Source organism: Spodoptera frugiperda, chromosome 16 (genome assembly GCF_023101765.2).
Source record: "Spodoptera frugiperda isolate SF20-4 chromosome 16, AGI-APGP_CSIRO_Sfru_2.0, whole genome shotgun sequence".
Taxonomy (NCBI): Eukaryota; Metazoa; Arthropoda; class Insecta; order Lepidoptera; family Noctuidae; genus Spodoptera; species Spodoptera frugiperda.
Genome location: NC_064227.1, coordinates 6219474 through 6235940, shown reverse-complemented (window position 1 = coordinate 6235940; position 16467 = coordinate 6219474). Strand labels below are relative to the sequence as shown.

The following is a 16467-nucleotide window of genomic DNA, read 5'->3' as shown; positions in this document are numbered from 1 at the left end:
CTCTTACCACTGGTGTCGTAAGAGCCGAATAACCTAAGGGGGTTTTAAGAATGGGAGACTTCGGCTCGAATAAGCCGACCGAAATGATACCACGGCCTCACAGAAAACCGACGTGAAACAACGAATGAAACTTTAGGCGTAAAGAAGAGACAGAGAAGTTAGTTACATTCGTATTTATATAATTCTTCACTCACTGCTCGGCTGCTGTTGGTGATAGCGTGATGTTTTATAGCCCATAGTCTTCCTCGATAAAAATCGGACCAGTAGTTCCGGAGATTAGCGCGTATAAACAAACAGACAAACTCTTCAGCTTTATATATTAGTATAGTGATAGATATAGATATATAATATGTATTAATTAATTAGCTTTTAGCGAATAGAAGTAGTCAATTAAAGTTTTAATGTTGAACATTTATAGTTTTTATCGTATTAGACTTCCTGTTATCACGGTGGTACCAGGATATGTACTAGTTTTAGAAAATTTCCAATTTATTTCGCACCAAAAATTATTACTATAACGCTATATAATATCTTAGGTTGTGGGTTATATAAAATCCTTTAAAACTAAAGCAGTAAACACAGAAATATAATGGTTTATTATACTCCATAATGCAATACATAGGTTCTTAAAATTCTTTTATTATTCCGTTTTATTAATTCTATTTAACCGACTTCTAAAAAAGGAGGTTCTCAGTTTGACCTGTATGTATTTTTGTATGTGTGTGCGTGTTTATCTCGCGTTTGGCTGATTAGGAGCAGGATTTAGGTATATTACCCGACTTAAAAAACTTAGGGTCCAGTAGGGCTGATGCCTGATCCGGAGCTGCTAACTACCTAGCGGGTTTACCGGCGCTCTAGCACGAAAAGCAGGAGTAGGAACGGGTGGTTTTATGTCAGTAAGAGTGTGACACTCCCTTTCGCCTCGCCCAAGGCGGGAGAAGACATAGGATGATTTTCCCCCCTCAAAAAAAATCTGTCAGAAATCATTACTCTACGCGGACGAAATCGCGGGCTAATCTAAAGTAAAACGTAACTTCAAGAAAGTATTTAAAATGCTGTAGGTAAGTAGTTAAGAGTTCCAAAGTTAACTTTAACCCAAGCCTTAATTCATTGTCGCCTTTCGTTTCGTATTCTTCGAGTTTAATAATAAAATACGTGACAATAAAAGTTTGACAAGAGTTTCTTGTGGGGCCGTCAAAATGGCGGATGAATTTTGAGGTAATCTTTTAATGGATTAAAGTAACTTTGTTTGTTGTATAAGCCGGTAAACGAGCAGACGGATCATCTGATGGTAAGCAATCGCACCATTTTTATATTGTGTCGGTTATCGATTTAAAAATCTATTTACCTTATAATGTAGGTTATAACAAGTAAAGGGTCTAAAACACCAAATTAACACATGTTTTATTCATAAGAACAAAAGTTTTCGAGTTAAAACTTCCATATATTGTACGTTCTAGAATTTAAACAAGACCTAGACTAGACTTGCTAACTTAAACACTAGTTTCGAGTTTCTTTTGTTTTTACTGTAAAGTAGAACACGGGATTTTTAAGTAGGAACTAAAGTTATTTGAAAATACGTAAGAGAATGTACATATTACATTGATAATGTGTGTAAGAAAAATAAAATGCTTTTTGGGCGACAGATATTGATCTCAATTATTGCCTACTACTGAGCTCTGTGTTCTTAATTCGGTGTAGGCTCAGCTCGCCCCTTGGATCTCGCCCCTGATTGCCTAAGTGCATCAACTCGCCCCTTAAATTATTAGATACTCCAACTCGCCCCCGATTGTTGGTTAGTTAAAAGTACTGTCAGCACTCTAAGTTTATAAAATATTTAAATGAATATTTTTTCTTAAAACTTCAATAATGCTTCTTATAAAACTCATTCTTCTTCAATAAAACTTCAAAAATTTCAAAGGGATTTTTTTTTATGAAACAAGCCGATAACCGAGCAGACGTATTACCTGATGGTAAGCAATCGCCCCCGCCCATGGACACTTGAAACACCAGAGGCGTTACAAGTGCGTTGCCGGCTTTTTGGGAGTTAGGAATTTAAGGTTGTTGTTCGGGAATCGGGGATGGGGAAGATTGGGAAGGGGGACCTCCGGTAACCTCACTCACACAACGAAACACAACGCAAGCGTTGTTTCACGTCGGTTTTCTGTGAGGCCGTGTTATCACTCCGGTCGAGCCGGCCCATTCGTGCTGAAGCATGGCTCTCCCACACTTAAATGCCGCAAGGGGCGAGTCGATGCATCAAAATAATTATTTAATTGTTAAATTTTTCACTCGCCCCGTAAGGGTTTTCGTAAGGGGCGAACCACAACTCCAAATTAATAAAAACGGGGCGAGTGGAACATTTTAATCGGAAGGGGTAAGATCCAGGGGGCGAGCTGATACTACACCCTTAATTCTACTCCCGGTTTTTATGTAAAAATCGGATAATAAGTAAAAGAAACTACAGTACCCTTAGTATGAGTTTTTATACGATCAGTGCTCTGATTCGCCGGCTCGAATCAACCAACCAATCAAAGCGTCGAACGCGCTGTCGTTTGAATTACTATTACAGTAAATGAAGAGTCAAGTAAAATAACTCAATTTTGGACAGGTCCCTCATTCCGCTGTTCTCATGGCCCCAAATTACGACTTATAAGTTGCCAGCAAAGCCTCGTTAGTGTAATTATGCAAATCTCAAACAGTCACAAAAGACACGACTCACGACTAATCGTGTTTATAATCAGTTAAGCGATTTAAAGTTGCGAATAGTCGCAAACATAAACACGGGGTTCTAAAGGATTGAATGAAAAAAATCTACCTTCTTTGTTAAGGCTTTTTTCTGAATACTTGATTAGGATTAAGATAAATGTTATTTTAGGCCGGGGCTATTTTTAAATCAGAGCTTTCTTTAGTATCTAATCATTCAACAAAGGATAAGAAGATAATCAGTTAAGGCAGCCATTTTTTCTGACTTTGAGCTAACTACAACATTATTTTTTTATTTGACTCATTAGGTATTAGCATTCCTAATTCCATATTACCAGAATGCAACAGACTTTTTTTAAGGGGGGAAATCAGCCAATGACTTCTCCCGCCTTGGACGAGGCGAGAGGGAGTGTCTCTTACTGACTAAAAACCACCCCGTTCTTACTCCTACTTTTCGAGCCAAAACCCAGGTACACCCGCTAGATTATCCGCAGCTTCGAATGCAACAGACAACGAAACGAAATTGACAGTTCAAATTGGCGCGTAACGTAACGAATGTTTAAAAAATCAAACTGTCAAAAGCAATAATCCGCAGCGTTCTAAAATTAAATCCGATTAAAATAATATTTTTGCAAAGGGATTCATTCGATGAGGAATTAAAATCGTCCGATTTCCTTTGGTCTATTTAAATGCCCGTTCTAAGCATGATTGAGAAATTAATGCCGCGCTGTCAAAACGAATAAATCCGATATAAATGTGATCTAACTAAAGCAAAGGAAGATATTTTGTTTTGTTTTCCTTTAGTAAATATAGATGGCGTTAGTGTTTTAGTGCCCCTTTTCAACGTTAAAGTGTTTTCTTTTTTTTTTCGTTGCGTTGTGTTTGAAAGAAATGTCTTGTATTCGGTTACTCAATTCTGAGTTCAAAGTAAGAATTCAGAGTTTGTACCTATACAAACTCTAGAATTGAGTAACGGAGTTTGCGATAATCTCAAAAAATGCTAAACAATATCTTATGCAGTTTTCACCCCGGAGCTGCGGACTACCTAGCGGGTTACCGGGGCTCCGGCTCAAAAAGCAGGACTAGGAACGGGGTGGTTTTTAGTCAATAAGAGTCTGACACTACCTCTCGCCTCGCTTAAGGCGAGAGAAGCCATTGGATGATTTTCCTCACTCAAAATGCAGTTTTCATGAATGCACATAGAGATATAAATAATGTTTTAAAAGTAATATCTAAATCTTTATTAGAAGTGACTAACTAGTATCATAATCATTAATATTGCAATCCCAAGAATATTATGTTAAATACTTATGTCACTTGAACCGTAATCCATGAATAGATGGAAAATGGAATAATAAAGTGCAGGCTTGCAACATACTATCGCTATGGGTAATTATGGTCATTCACCCCATGTTGACGCAATGGGTGACAGTAATGTATGTAGGTATGAGGTCAATTCTATGTAATTCGGACTGTAGTTTGTTATTGAGCAATCGTTTTCGTAAAGTTTTGGGTTAGACTAATTTAGGTACGGATAGGGTGTGAACTGAGATTTTTGGGAGACGAAACAAGTAAGGAGTTCGAAAAAAATTTTGCAATGACATGCCTTTTATCCTTGATTGGGGTAGGCAGAGAGAGAGAGAGAGAGGTACCCACTTTTCACTCCACTTTTTTATGGGAGGTGAGCCTATTGCCGTAAACTGGGCACAATTCCAGACTCCGTGCTACTACTGAGAATTTTTCGAAAATCCGAAAAATACTTTGCCCGGCCCGGGAATCGAACCCTTTGTTATCCTTACTGGCTCATAACATGGCTATAGGCCGCATAGATAGCAAAAAGTGAATGATGATGTATGTGAGATCAATTTACTTAAGACATATTTTTGTATTTTGTATCTTTGAATCATGAATAATAAAGATTTTATTTATTTATTTATGTATGTAACGTTATTTAAAAGATATATTTATTCTTGTCGTATACATAACAGTATTGTTAACTCCACGTTAACTATAAGGGTCAAGCCTATTGCCCTGCACCGGCCAGGAATCCATATTCATTCGATCCACGTTGGCACCAGACCAACACTAGTCGTTAGGCTATACAAGTTGATTTATATTTCTACTTCAAATCTTTTACAATCTATCCGAGAATCCATTTTTGTTTATAATTGGGATGTTTTAGGTACAGACTAAAATGGTGGCGATTTTAATGAATTATTTGTTTTATCAACACGTTGCTTACTTAAAATATGTATAATGAATAAGGGGATAATTTGATATTTTATGAGACACATTTTTTAAATAATAAAGTTTTTATTACTATGTTAGGTACAGGTTCTATAAATATTAGATTTTTACGTTAAATAACAGGCTTCTTTCTAGAAAATTTGCTAGAAAAAATCGAAAATTAAGTAGATCATCAAATCTATAAATGAAAGTGTAGTTATTTTTGAATAAGTATTTTATGGTATTGAAAAATTAAAAAAATACATTCTTAATAAAATTATATCTTCCATACTCTTATTATGACAGTTACAATTACATTACGTAACTACAATACAACAGATAAAAAATAACGTGACCAGTATTTTCTTTCCTAGACTAGTTTTAATCTATGGTCGGTCTGTCTGCAGGCAACCATCCGTTGTTCACATTTGTATTTGCATAGCTCTGTAGTTTGCTTTATTGCGAAAACAATATATCTTTATGCAAATACCTAACTAGTTGATGTTCTTAAATATCCGTTTTCTCTAGTCTAAAATTTCATAGAAAAACGTTATAAAATTATTCCTACAAGGCACTTAAAATGCTTCTAAAATGGAAGTTGAAAAATTGTAACATAAATATGGATGTCCATTAAACAAAAATAATATAGATCCAGTCTAATTTATGTGACAAAAAGATAATTGTTGCAAAAACTCGTAATAAATGTATTATTAATATTAATAAAGTCTCTCTCTATCTATGAACAGGCTTTCAAATTACAATATTTATCTTAATAGTCATCTTGTAGGAGATGTAAACGCCTACAACTTTGTAATTTGAATATCATAATATTATTATGCCAACATCGTTTGTTTAAAATCTAATAAAGCCGAACGAAAGATAACGAATTTATCTAACCAGCTTCCAACACCATCTAGCGGCGAGTAGTAAAACTAACATTTGCTAATGTTTTATTTAACTGCCATCAACTAAAATTTATCTCTTTTTAATCTTATTGTGTTTTGGTATAACTATTTTTATTGTACTCGAAAATGTTTCATTTGAGATAGTAAAAACAATAGCCATTAAATTGTGGTTGAGTTTTAATCTGATTACAATCTGCATTGTTTCAGTAACGCCATCTATTAGCGAATCGCGCAAAGTAACAAAAGGGAATTATGAACGAAATGTTTTGTTTATTTACGTAATGTTATTTATCCATTGTTTTAGTTTAGTCATTGTGATTGCTATAATTTATGAATATAAAATTATGAATATGATTTCGGTAGGTTCCATATTACGTCTACACGCCCGCTTCTATTTTTCTCGATTTAAAATTCGCGCGCGTTGCCTCAACAGGTACCTACTTACTTATTTTTAAGCTAAAAACCTAGACTTTTTATACGATCCTCATTAAAATGCGGTTTGAGTACCGAAAATAAAATGAAGTGAATGGCTTAGCTATGGCACATTGCCAGTATTTGTCATTTCTATAGCAGTATGTGATACGAATGTTGATCCCTTATCCAGTACAATTATTTCTCATACGGAGGTCAAATTAAGCTGGATACTACACAAACACTAAGGTCAACGACATTTGGAAAAATATTCGCTTATACGGTATTGCCATTATGAAATTTACGCTCCAATTTCGCGGTATTAAAATTGCCTTTTAAAAAACAACAAAATTGCTTCGTTTTGTTTGTATTTTTTAACTCCGTCGAGTATTTAATACTAACGAACTACTTTTGTGTGAAATTGAGAATCAAGTTTTGGTTATGTTTACGTTTTTCGTACCTGTTATTTCTTATTATAAACACATGTTCTTGTTTATTGTGAACTACTTAACATGCATTCATCATCGTATAAGCCGTTAAATGAGCAGGCGGGTCACCTGATGGAAAGCAATCGCTGACGCAAATTGCAAATGTGTTGCCGGCCTTTTTAGGGATTGGGAATGGGGGTAATTGGGCATCCGGTAACTTCACTTGCACAACGCAAGCGTTGTTTCACGTCGGTTTTCTATGAAGCATGAAGGTATCGCTCCGGTCGAGACGAAGTATGGCTCGCCCACACTTAAAATTTCCAGATCAACCCCAGTTTGAAAGCTTACTACCCACTCAATAATCAAATAAATGAAAATACTAAGTACTGAGACTCATATTCTAAGTAATATACCATATAAATAACCTTACTACTATTAATGATGACTACACAAACAAAATAAGCTACCACACAACATACCGAGAAATACAAACACAAACAACACATTTCTATGAAATCAGAAGATACATTAAAGGTGGAATTTCTATTGCAACATAGAATCAAGACAATAGCGTTTCCAATGTGTGGTCTTCTGGCTTTGATATGGAAATATGATACTTATGGGAAAATTAAGATGCTACGGTGGCCAGGAAGTGTGTTACTGACTAGCTACTTAAGTTACTGATTATATTTAGTAGGAATTCTTGGTATTAATGGTTGTAAATAGTATATTAAAGCGATTTATGGAGTCTGGTGTGTAGCGCCTACTGTAATTTTAATGGCAATCAGATGGAATGTGTATGTGCTATGCTGCTTGATAAATACTTATTTCTTTTCAAAGTCAAAGCATTTATTTCAATTAATCCTTAATTAGGCACTTTTGAAACGTTAAATTTAATTGTCTGTCAGTCTGTCTATCAGTAAAGCTAGATTTTCTCTTCAGTCAACGAACTTTACTTTTATTTTTCTAATCTTTCTTGCAGCCACATTGTTGTTTGTGCATTCCAAGATGATTTTAGTACATTACACTTCATTTTACAGCAGTTTTTAGACTTTTTACGTCAAATACTCAGACATTTACCCGTTACAAACGTTTTATATTCACACCACAATACCTACTTAACATTATTCACCATCCCAGCCATTTCTGCTAAAGTATAAAAGCATAATCATATGATTTGTAGGACTTGAAGTCACAATACACACGATTTGTATTGTGTTTGCGTTAGATCCAAGGAATCTCGTTTTATATGCATCGCGTAGAAATTTCTAAAGGAATTGGCAAGCTCTTGTACGGTATTCTAAGAACGATTTTATAAGATTCGCTCTTTCATCTCTCATGCATAGGTGCAGTAGTAGTCAATATTTAAATGGTGAATTCTTTAGGTATAGAACTTAAATGTAGATGAATATATTGATCCGTGGAATGACGACAAAGGAAAATACCGGGGTCAACTCCTAAACGGATCCTTAATATAGATATCTAAAATAATCTTAAAATATATCTATATCTTTGTAATCCTTAATATATCTAAAAAATCAAAGTAAAAATACCCTGTATATATGCACAGGCTGCTTGATTCTTATTTCGACTAAAGCGAAAGATATTTGGCAAAGAATGGAGAGTTGTTTAGCGTTTTTATTTAAGTTTCGATTTGCCAGCCAAGAAAATAAAATAAGAATGGAATCTCGTTTCATTCAAGCGATTACTGGCTTGTATGTGCAATTTGCTAAATATTTACAATATGTAGATATCTAATGCGTTTATTGATAACTGTACCCTTAGTACGAGTTTAGTTTACGTTAAACGAAAACGAAACGAGAGCGTCGATCGAAGCGTTCGGCGCTCTGATTGGTTGGTTCATTTACACCGGCCAATCAGAGCGCCATGTGTATGTGAACTTGCAACGGCGACCTATCGCTGATTCAGATGATTTCCCCCTCAAAAAAATAAAAATGTGTATGTGAACTTGTATGTTTGTTAACGCAACCACGACACAGAAGATTATCTTACTGAGGGATAAAGTTTTTTTAACCTAACTTAACCAATGGCCTTATTGCCACTTTGTCATTGAGGTAAACTATAAACTATCATTATCAATACACAATTATCTATGCTCATCAAGAGAACATCATTACCTAAGATGAAAATATTCATAGTTGAACTAAGTTGAGTAATTTATTAATCACGGTTTTAGCCCGGCCCGGAGCTAAAACAAATATTGTTCGAAGGAAACCGCAAAGATATCAGATAGGACCTCTTTATTTACTCTGCTATAATTAAAATCTTTATCAACAGGATTGTTAGTTATTAAAAGCTTAATAAGTGATTTCATTTCTCTTTGTACTTTTAGGTCTCAGGTACCTATAATATTAGGTATAATAATAATATTTGAAGCCTATTTCGATTGTATCCGCGTGATTTCTTAGTACCTAAGATCTTTCATTATACCTTTTACTTATAAAGAATTACCAGATAAAGATACCAATTACAGAAACCTAGATTTCAAACTATGTCGTCCTTTGGGTTTTTCGTTGGTAAATAAAGAATAAAATGTTGTTACCAAAAACAGGTTTATTGAGTAGACTAAGTAGATGATAGTTCTAACAAGTAGACTGAGTAGACAGGTCTGCTGATTAGACGGAGTAGAAAAGTCTATTGAGTAGACAGGTATTGTCTTTGTATTGGTAACCAAGAACTCATCAGATCAGGACACACACTCATAATGGTCCTCTCAACAGAACTTACTGCGACCTCCTCACATACCTATTACTACTATCTTATCACCAGTTCCTAACGACATTTGTATTCTTGCAGGCCACCACAACACCACGGCGCGGCTCTGCTTGCCGGGGTGGGGGGAGGGGGTGCCGTCCCCTCGTACGCACCCCCTGGCCGAGCTTTCTTCACTCCCCCTCTGCCGCCTGAGTACAGAAACCCCTTCGCTGACAAGCCAACACTTCGAGGTGAGTGGAGGATGTTTGTTTTTAATGTCTTTTGGGAATCGAGTGAATAGTAGTAGTTTATTAGATTGGTTTTTGGCATTTCGATTTAGATCATGTGATGGATACCTAATACTCGTGGATGGATACCTAATACTTTGGGAGTAGGTACTTGGTGAGTTCAAATGATTTTCAGCTCTCGAAACTAAGATGCATGGGACTCATCCAAGTTCTTTACCAGTCCTTTTGCAAACCTCAATTTGAACTGGCTATAGAGCCAGTTAAGCTAGACTATAGAGCTAGGCAGTCCGCAGCTCTAGAACACTAGCCTATAGCTATAGCCTACCGGGGCTCCGGCTCGAAAAGCAGGAGTAGGAATGGAGTGTTTTTTAGTCAGTAAGAGTCTGACACTCCCTCTCGCCTCGCCGAAGGCGGGAAACGCCATTGGATGAAATGCCCCTTAAAAATAATCTAGCTCTATTAGAACTAATTGACGATCAAAATGTGTATTCTACCTAGCTTTTACCTAAGTATATTATCTTTCTAACAATAAGTACTCTTGAAAACATCTTAACACAACTATTTCAACCATTTACTGAGAAATACGTACCTACAACATTCTCAAAATATACTAACAATCCAAACATGTCTTAATTGACCCAGATAGTTCACCAATTAAGGTTGTAATTGTACTTAATTAAATATATTGTATTGATTTTGCAGGCACAAACACAGATGGAAACAACTATCTCAATAGGCGGCCCATCCCCCCTCCGTCGTTGGGGCCGGGACATGACAGGATACCCATCAGACCTCCTGGACAGGTAAGCTATCATGGTTGTCAATCTAAAAAAGTAAAACGTTTCCCCGCACTAGAATTTTCTCCTGTCTTGTGTTACATACATAGAATTTCAAATACGTATGACACTCCCAGACCGAGATTAACAATTTGTGGATCACATAAAGAGTTGCTACGTATGGTAAAACCTATTTGGGACATTCACTTTTCGTCAGTTACGTTATGGTTCTGTATCGTCGTAATTTGAATTTGTGTTATGGAATACCTGATAGAAAGCACCACCACAAGAACTACAAAATGCGTTGCCTGCCTTTCAGTGATTAGGTCGACACACAATGCAACCGTTGTGTCTCGTTTTCTGTAAGGCCGTGCTATTCATTCTGAAAACATACTTCTACCACGTTATAACGCCTATTGCCGTATGACTGGGATCAAAAGAAATCATAATACATTATACAATGTACCAAGAACAGAACCCACGATCCCTCAGCCAGCAGTTCTGCTTAAAACGAGATAATAATGTATAAAATGTGGTCATAGTCCACAAGTTTCCATCAGTAAGCATTTTGTATTGAACACTCATTACGGCTATTGTCCAAATCTACTTCGGAATTAATTATCGAAACGTTAACGTAAACGCAACGTGTTATTTGTGGTTACGGTTAATGACTTAAACGTTACGTGGTCTGGGCACAATTATTTGTAGTTCTCGTGCAGTTTTGGATAAAGGTTTAGGTATTTTAATATGAATGAGAAGCTTTAGTCGAAAAATAGTACCTATGAATTTTATTCACCTACTTTTAATTGGTTCCAAGCAAGAGTATTAATCAGACATTTTGAAAATTTTCAGGAAACTTCATCGCCCCAGGTGCCAGCGCCGCCACCAGCACCGCCACTGCCACCGGCGGGAATCGAACCCCAGAAGAAGAAGCCTCTTAATACGCCTAGCCATAAGGTGAGAATTCATTGAGAAAATATTTTTATAATAACCTATCGTGAGACATACTAAATTAACTAAAAATCATGGTTCACAAGCACGTCGCCGCGTCTGAGCACGCTGCTAATGATGAAGAGTCCCTATGTGACTCGAAACTAGTAGAGCTTTACTCCATTAGTTAATCATTGAATAAAGTCTCATAATCTCCCTTGACGACTTTAATCACAATAATAAAATTTACTGTATCTTTCTTCAATTAAGGATGAAACGGACGAAAGTTTTCGTAATACATCAAATCCCCTTTAAACTGAATACGGTCTACCATATCCTAATCATAACTTTTCTTATTTCCAGCCGGACGAACTAGACAGCGACATAAAACAACCGGGAACTGACCAAGCGAACTTCACAGACTTCGTGCCGAACTCCCTAAACATCCCGACCATATCAAGAATACTCTCAGGATCCAATGGACGCAAGGAAGACATACCCGACGTCCTTCTACGCACCGTCACCGCAAAACCCCAACATAACCAAGAAAAGACCTCCAAGAGTGACATCTACGTCACCAAGGAGGTCGGAGTCACCTTAAGTGACTCCAGTAGGGATTCCTCAACAGAAGGATCCGTTTTAGCAGTCCTAGACCCAGAAATGAACAATCTAGATAGACCTTTAATTGTAGACCAAAATGGAGAGACCAATACGAGAAGGAATCTCCAATATGCTACCAATAAACAGACAGATAGGAATGAGAGTAGAAAAGACGAGTATACCCCAGCCACTACTATAGGTTTTGAGCTCAAAGACCCTGAAATGTCTACTGAAAGGTATCATAATCTAGCGAATGTAAATTCTGATAAAAAGATCTTGAAACAAGATTCAAAGAACTCAGGACCAGTTCAAAGGACGGGTGCTGCCTGGCCGTTCGCGTGGAACCTCCACATCTACCTCGCGACAGTCATGTTCACCATCCTAGCAGTCTACTCCATCTTCAAAATAGTCTGCTACAACAAATACACCCATTTGTTCACTCAGTACTACTTCATCATCCTTCATTTGATCCTGGTCCTCGTCTGTCTTCTAAGAATCTTCTACATGTGCTACGATCCGTACAACATAAACAATTCCCTCCCTAAATTCATAAGTGAAATCCTCCTCCACATCCCAGAAATATTCCTTAGCATAGCATTCGCTTGTATCATACTCTTCCTCCTAACAAATAGCATTAATTTTAAGAATACCTGCTGTTCATTCCTCCTTCGTCCTAGAATTATTATAATAGGCGGCAGTTTGCACATACTGTCCTGTTTAATGTTGCATATCTTTGAGAGTAATAATACAATTAATAGAAGTACGCACGGCGGCGAAAAGAGGGTATTAGGTCTTACTTGTCAAATAATATTTATAATAGCATGCCTTACTCTAGGTCTTTGCTACCTATATGTATATAAAATGCTCAAAACTGTACTTCAGAAAAAGAGTCACACTTATATTAATGGTTTCCAAAATCTGCAACATGCTATCCAGATAAAATTGGCGACGGCATTGCTATTTATTCTGATGGCTGGTCTGCAGATCTTTGGCATCTTCGGTATAAACCAACATAATATGACCAAGTTCGACTGGCTTCAATGGGGCTACCAGTTCTCTCTGAGGCTTCTAGAAGTCAGTATAGTTGCTCTTATCTCCTGGGTCATAAGTCTGAAAGTTGGAATAGCTCTTCAACACGAAAAGGCCGATGGTCACAAAATATCTGGCCTCGGTCTTTTCGCTTGTGGAGCTGGTTCCAGCAACGAACAGTTCGAATCAGACTACCCAGCGATATGCAACACGAACACCAATCTTCATACGTACACGATGAGGACTGGTAAGCCTATATACGAGACGACTGGCCACCACCCAGCCATGCAAGACCCTTGCTGCGGGCCAGTGTTGGACCACCAGAGGTTCCAACTAAACACTCTCACTGGTAACTGCGACAATAATTCTGGAACTGAGAACTATTCTGGACACAGTTCCATAGCGAACGCAGGCCACAGTAGTTCCACGGAGTCCAGTAACGCGACTTCCAGTCAGGGTGTTACAAACCACTTGATTAAACACCATCCCAACATGGCAGGGTACAATGGCATTGAGTCTGCCTCAGATGACCATTACTCGAACTGCGATCCTGCCATACAGTCCCTTCAAGGCGACGATCCCTTAGACCATGAGTACAATGTCATCCAATACGGAAGCAACAGTGACTTCATCAGGGATATCAAGAACCAAAACTACAACGCTGGTTCCAATCGCAGTTCACACAACTTCAAACACATGTCCTATGACAGGGTGTCTTCAAGGACCAATAGTAATCCTCGAAAAAAGCATCGAGCGAAGAACAAAAATGTCCAGAATTGTATGACGATGGGATACGACTCCTCGATCGGACACCACTACCACCAGCCACATTCGCCCGATGAATATGGTAACTATAATGCGGAAAACGCTTCTTACCACGCTTCTGGCATCCAGACTTTAAACCCCAATAGGAGTTATAGCAACGACCCTTGCCAACAGATCAGAAGCTCACAGCGTAGAAATTCGCCGTCGACTTCAATGGTGAACTCCAGCGGGAGTCAGAAGCGTGGTAAAGGCAATGGGTTTCCAGATAGGCCAAAGTCTACGGACTTGTACGGGTTCTCAGAGGACCCTAATGAGAGGGGATATCCTTGCGCGTTAGGAGGGACCCCTCAACCAGCTCCTAGGAACTGCAGTTACGAGGCCTCGTACTCCCAACCGCAGGATGAAATCCCAGCGGAGGCCGAGGGGAACAGTATGCTAGTTGCTCAAGACGGGTTCCTCAGGATCCGCTCCATGAAGGACTCGTCTCCGAACCCTCAGCCTTCGCATACCTGATTTACCATAAATCTGTCGTATACGACAGAACTCAGTTTTTGATAAAATATTTTCTGTCTGGCTGTGCTATCAAGTTTGTATTGATATTCTCCAGTCAGTGTACACTTAGATATGATGCATTGATGATGCGCTCATCTAAATATGATGACAATCCTCAGTGCGGAAGAATAAATGATAAAATATGCCTTAAAAGAGGCGAAATAAAGCATTTTAAAGCTATTTTATTTAAGTAACTTAATTATACTTACAACTGTACAGTTCATACTGATTTCTTTTTAATTTCTTGACTTAATTACGGCCTCTAAGCGAAGAGTATTACGTAAAGATACGTATGATTAAGAAATTCATTTTTACGCCATGTCCCATTTGACGTCGATACAAAATTATGTAAAATTGTAAATGTTAGATATAAAACGACCTAATTTAAGTATAATATTCGTAACGGCCTTTTGTAAATAGCTTATTTTTTAGTTTATACGTTCTCTGTACAATATATCTTATGACATTTTCATTTGAAACAAGCCTGGCTATCTTTTAGAAACGAAAACATGTCTCATTTAGCAGGGTTTTAGCCAAAATCTGCGTTTTTTCGGTTTGCAAATCAAAATTCTAATATGATTTCTCACTTAGATTGTAAGACACACATAATTACAATATCCTAATCAGTTTGTTTAGTAATAAATAAAGATTTTAATGTATGTGATATCAATATAAAACATTTTATTTGAAACAATCTGTCCATATTTAATGTTAAGATATTATCAAAATAATTCTAAGTATTAAGTGTTTACAACATTTTAATAAATGCTGGTCACACTTTATTCGTTTAGAGAAAATTTTAATAGTATCACGGAGAAATTACTAGAATATACAGTTTTCGAGGTTGCTCGATCAGTTTCAAGCACCATGATTGTAAACCCCAATCATGGCTTGAATCTAGTTGAGAATCCTTCAAAAATGGCGTCAGTGCGGCTTATGTTCTATTGAATTAAATGTGGTGTTATTAAAATTATCCCTAATATCTATATGTAACTGAGTTAACAACATATACGTATATATTTCTGTGACTATTTAAAAACATATTTATGTCAGTTGATTTTCTGATTTAAATGTTATAAATTATGTCTTCATCATATCCATTAAAATATATCAAGCACTATTAGAATGATTGATTCATATTATTTGGCTATTTACTTGTAAGAACATGTTGAAATCTAAATGTTCTAAATGTTACCATATTATTAGATATTTACGAAAATAATGATAATATGGTATTTGGTAATTAACAATACTCTACAGTTTTGACTAGTCAACAAAAGGAACATGGAAGGGGGAAGTTAGACAGTAAAATATAAAAAATAACGTTATGTCCTTCCTGAAGTACATTTCATTATCATCTTAATATTAGTCGAAAGACGACCACTGTTAAAGGACATTAAAGTAAATGCCTTTATAAAGGACATTAAAGTAAATGCCTTTTTAAAGGACACTAAAATATTATATTTTACTGTGAAATTTTTCTTACTATAGCTAAAACACCTGCCATTTTATAAATATAGGGAACTCATTTTTGTATCTGTTATCACAATAAAATCATAAAAAATGTCTATATACATATTATATAGATGTGTTGAAATTGTACAACATAAAATAATGTTGATTAATTATCTGGTAATTGAGACAGTAATATTGAAAAAATATTAATAATTTTCATTTTTAAGCGAGGCAACTATTTTGACATTACAGTTTTTTAATATTACTGTCTTGCCACTAATAATAAATAGTTAAAAATAATGAATGTTGCCACTACAATAGATAGATAAAAATAAATGTATAAATTAGACAGAAACAAAAATAATTAAAGAATATTTATTGATAAAATAAATAAAAAAGGTACCATCATAACTTGGAATAATGTTATTTTGAAAAATGGAAATGAATGAATGATAATGTTGCATTAGTAAAAAATGCTCATTTAATTAATTCCTATGTAAATAAATGTAATGTTTAAGAACTATGGTCTATAGCCGTGACCATACACGCCACTTTTTTAATTTTATTTTTTTACTTGTAAGTGTATATATTTTGGGTACCTTGGTACTTCAATGGAAATAACATTCAATTCGTTGTAAATTATAGCGTTTTTTTTATATTCCCAAGACTGTACGTATTAATCATCTAATATGTAAAAATAAATTCGAAAAACGGTATTGAA

General features: G+C 36.2%; 1 protein-coding gene across 3 annotated transcripts in view; it reads left to right on the top strand.

The window, feature by feature from the left end:
* LOC118280755 (uncharacterized) overlaps positions 1 to 16467 on the top strand; it is a 597023-nt gene extending 580556 nt beyond the window's left edge. For all 3 annotated transcript variants that reach the window (XM_035601126.2, XM_050699612.1, XM_035601127.2), the window contains 4 exons: positions 9494 to 9642; positions 10342 to 10442; positions 11268 to 11372; positions 11709 to 16467. In XM_035601126.2, coding sequence (XP_035457019.2) covers positions 9494 to 9642; positions 10342 to 10442; positions 11268 to 11372; positions 11709 to 14252 — 2899 coding nt within the window. In that variant the 3' untranslated portion in view covers positions 14253 to 16467. The remainder of the gene's footprint in view (positions 1 to 9493; positions 9643 to 10341; positions 10443 to 11267; positions 11373 to 11708) is intronic.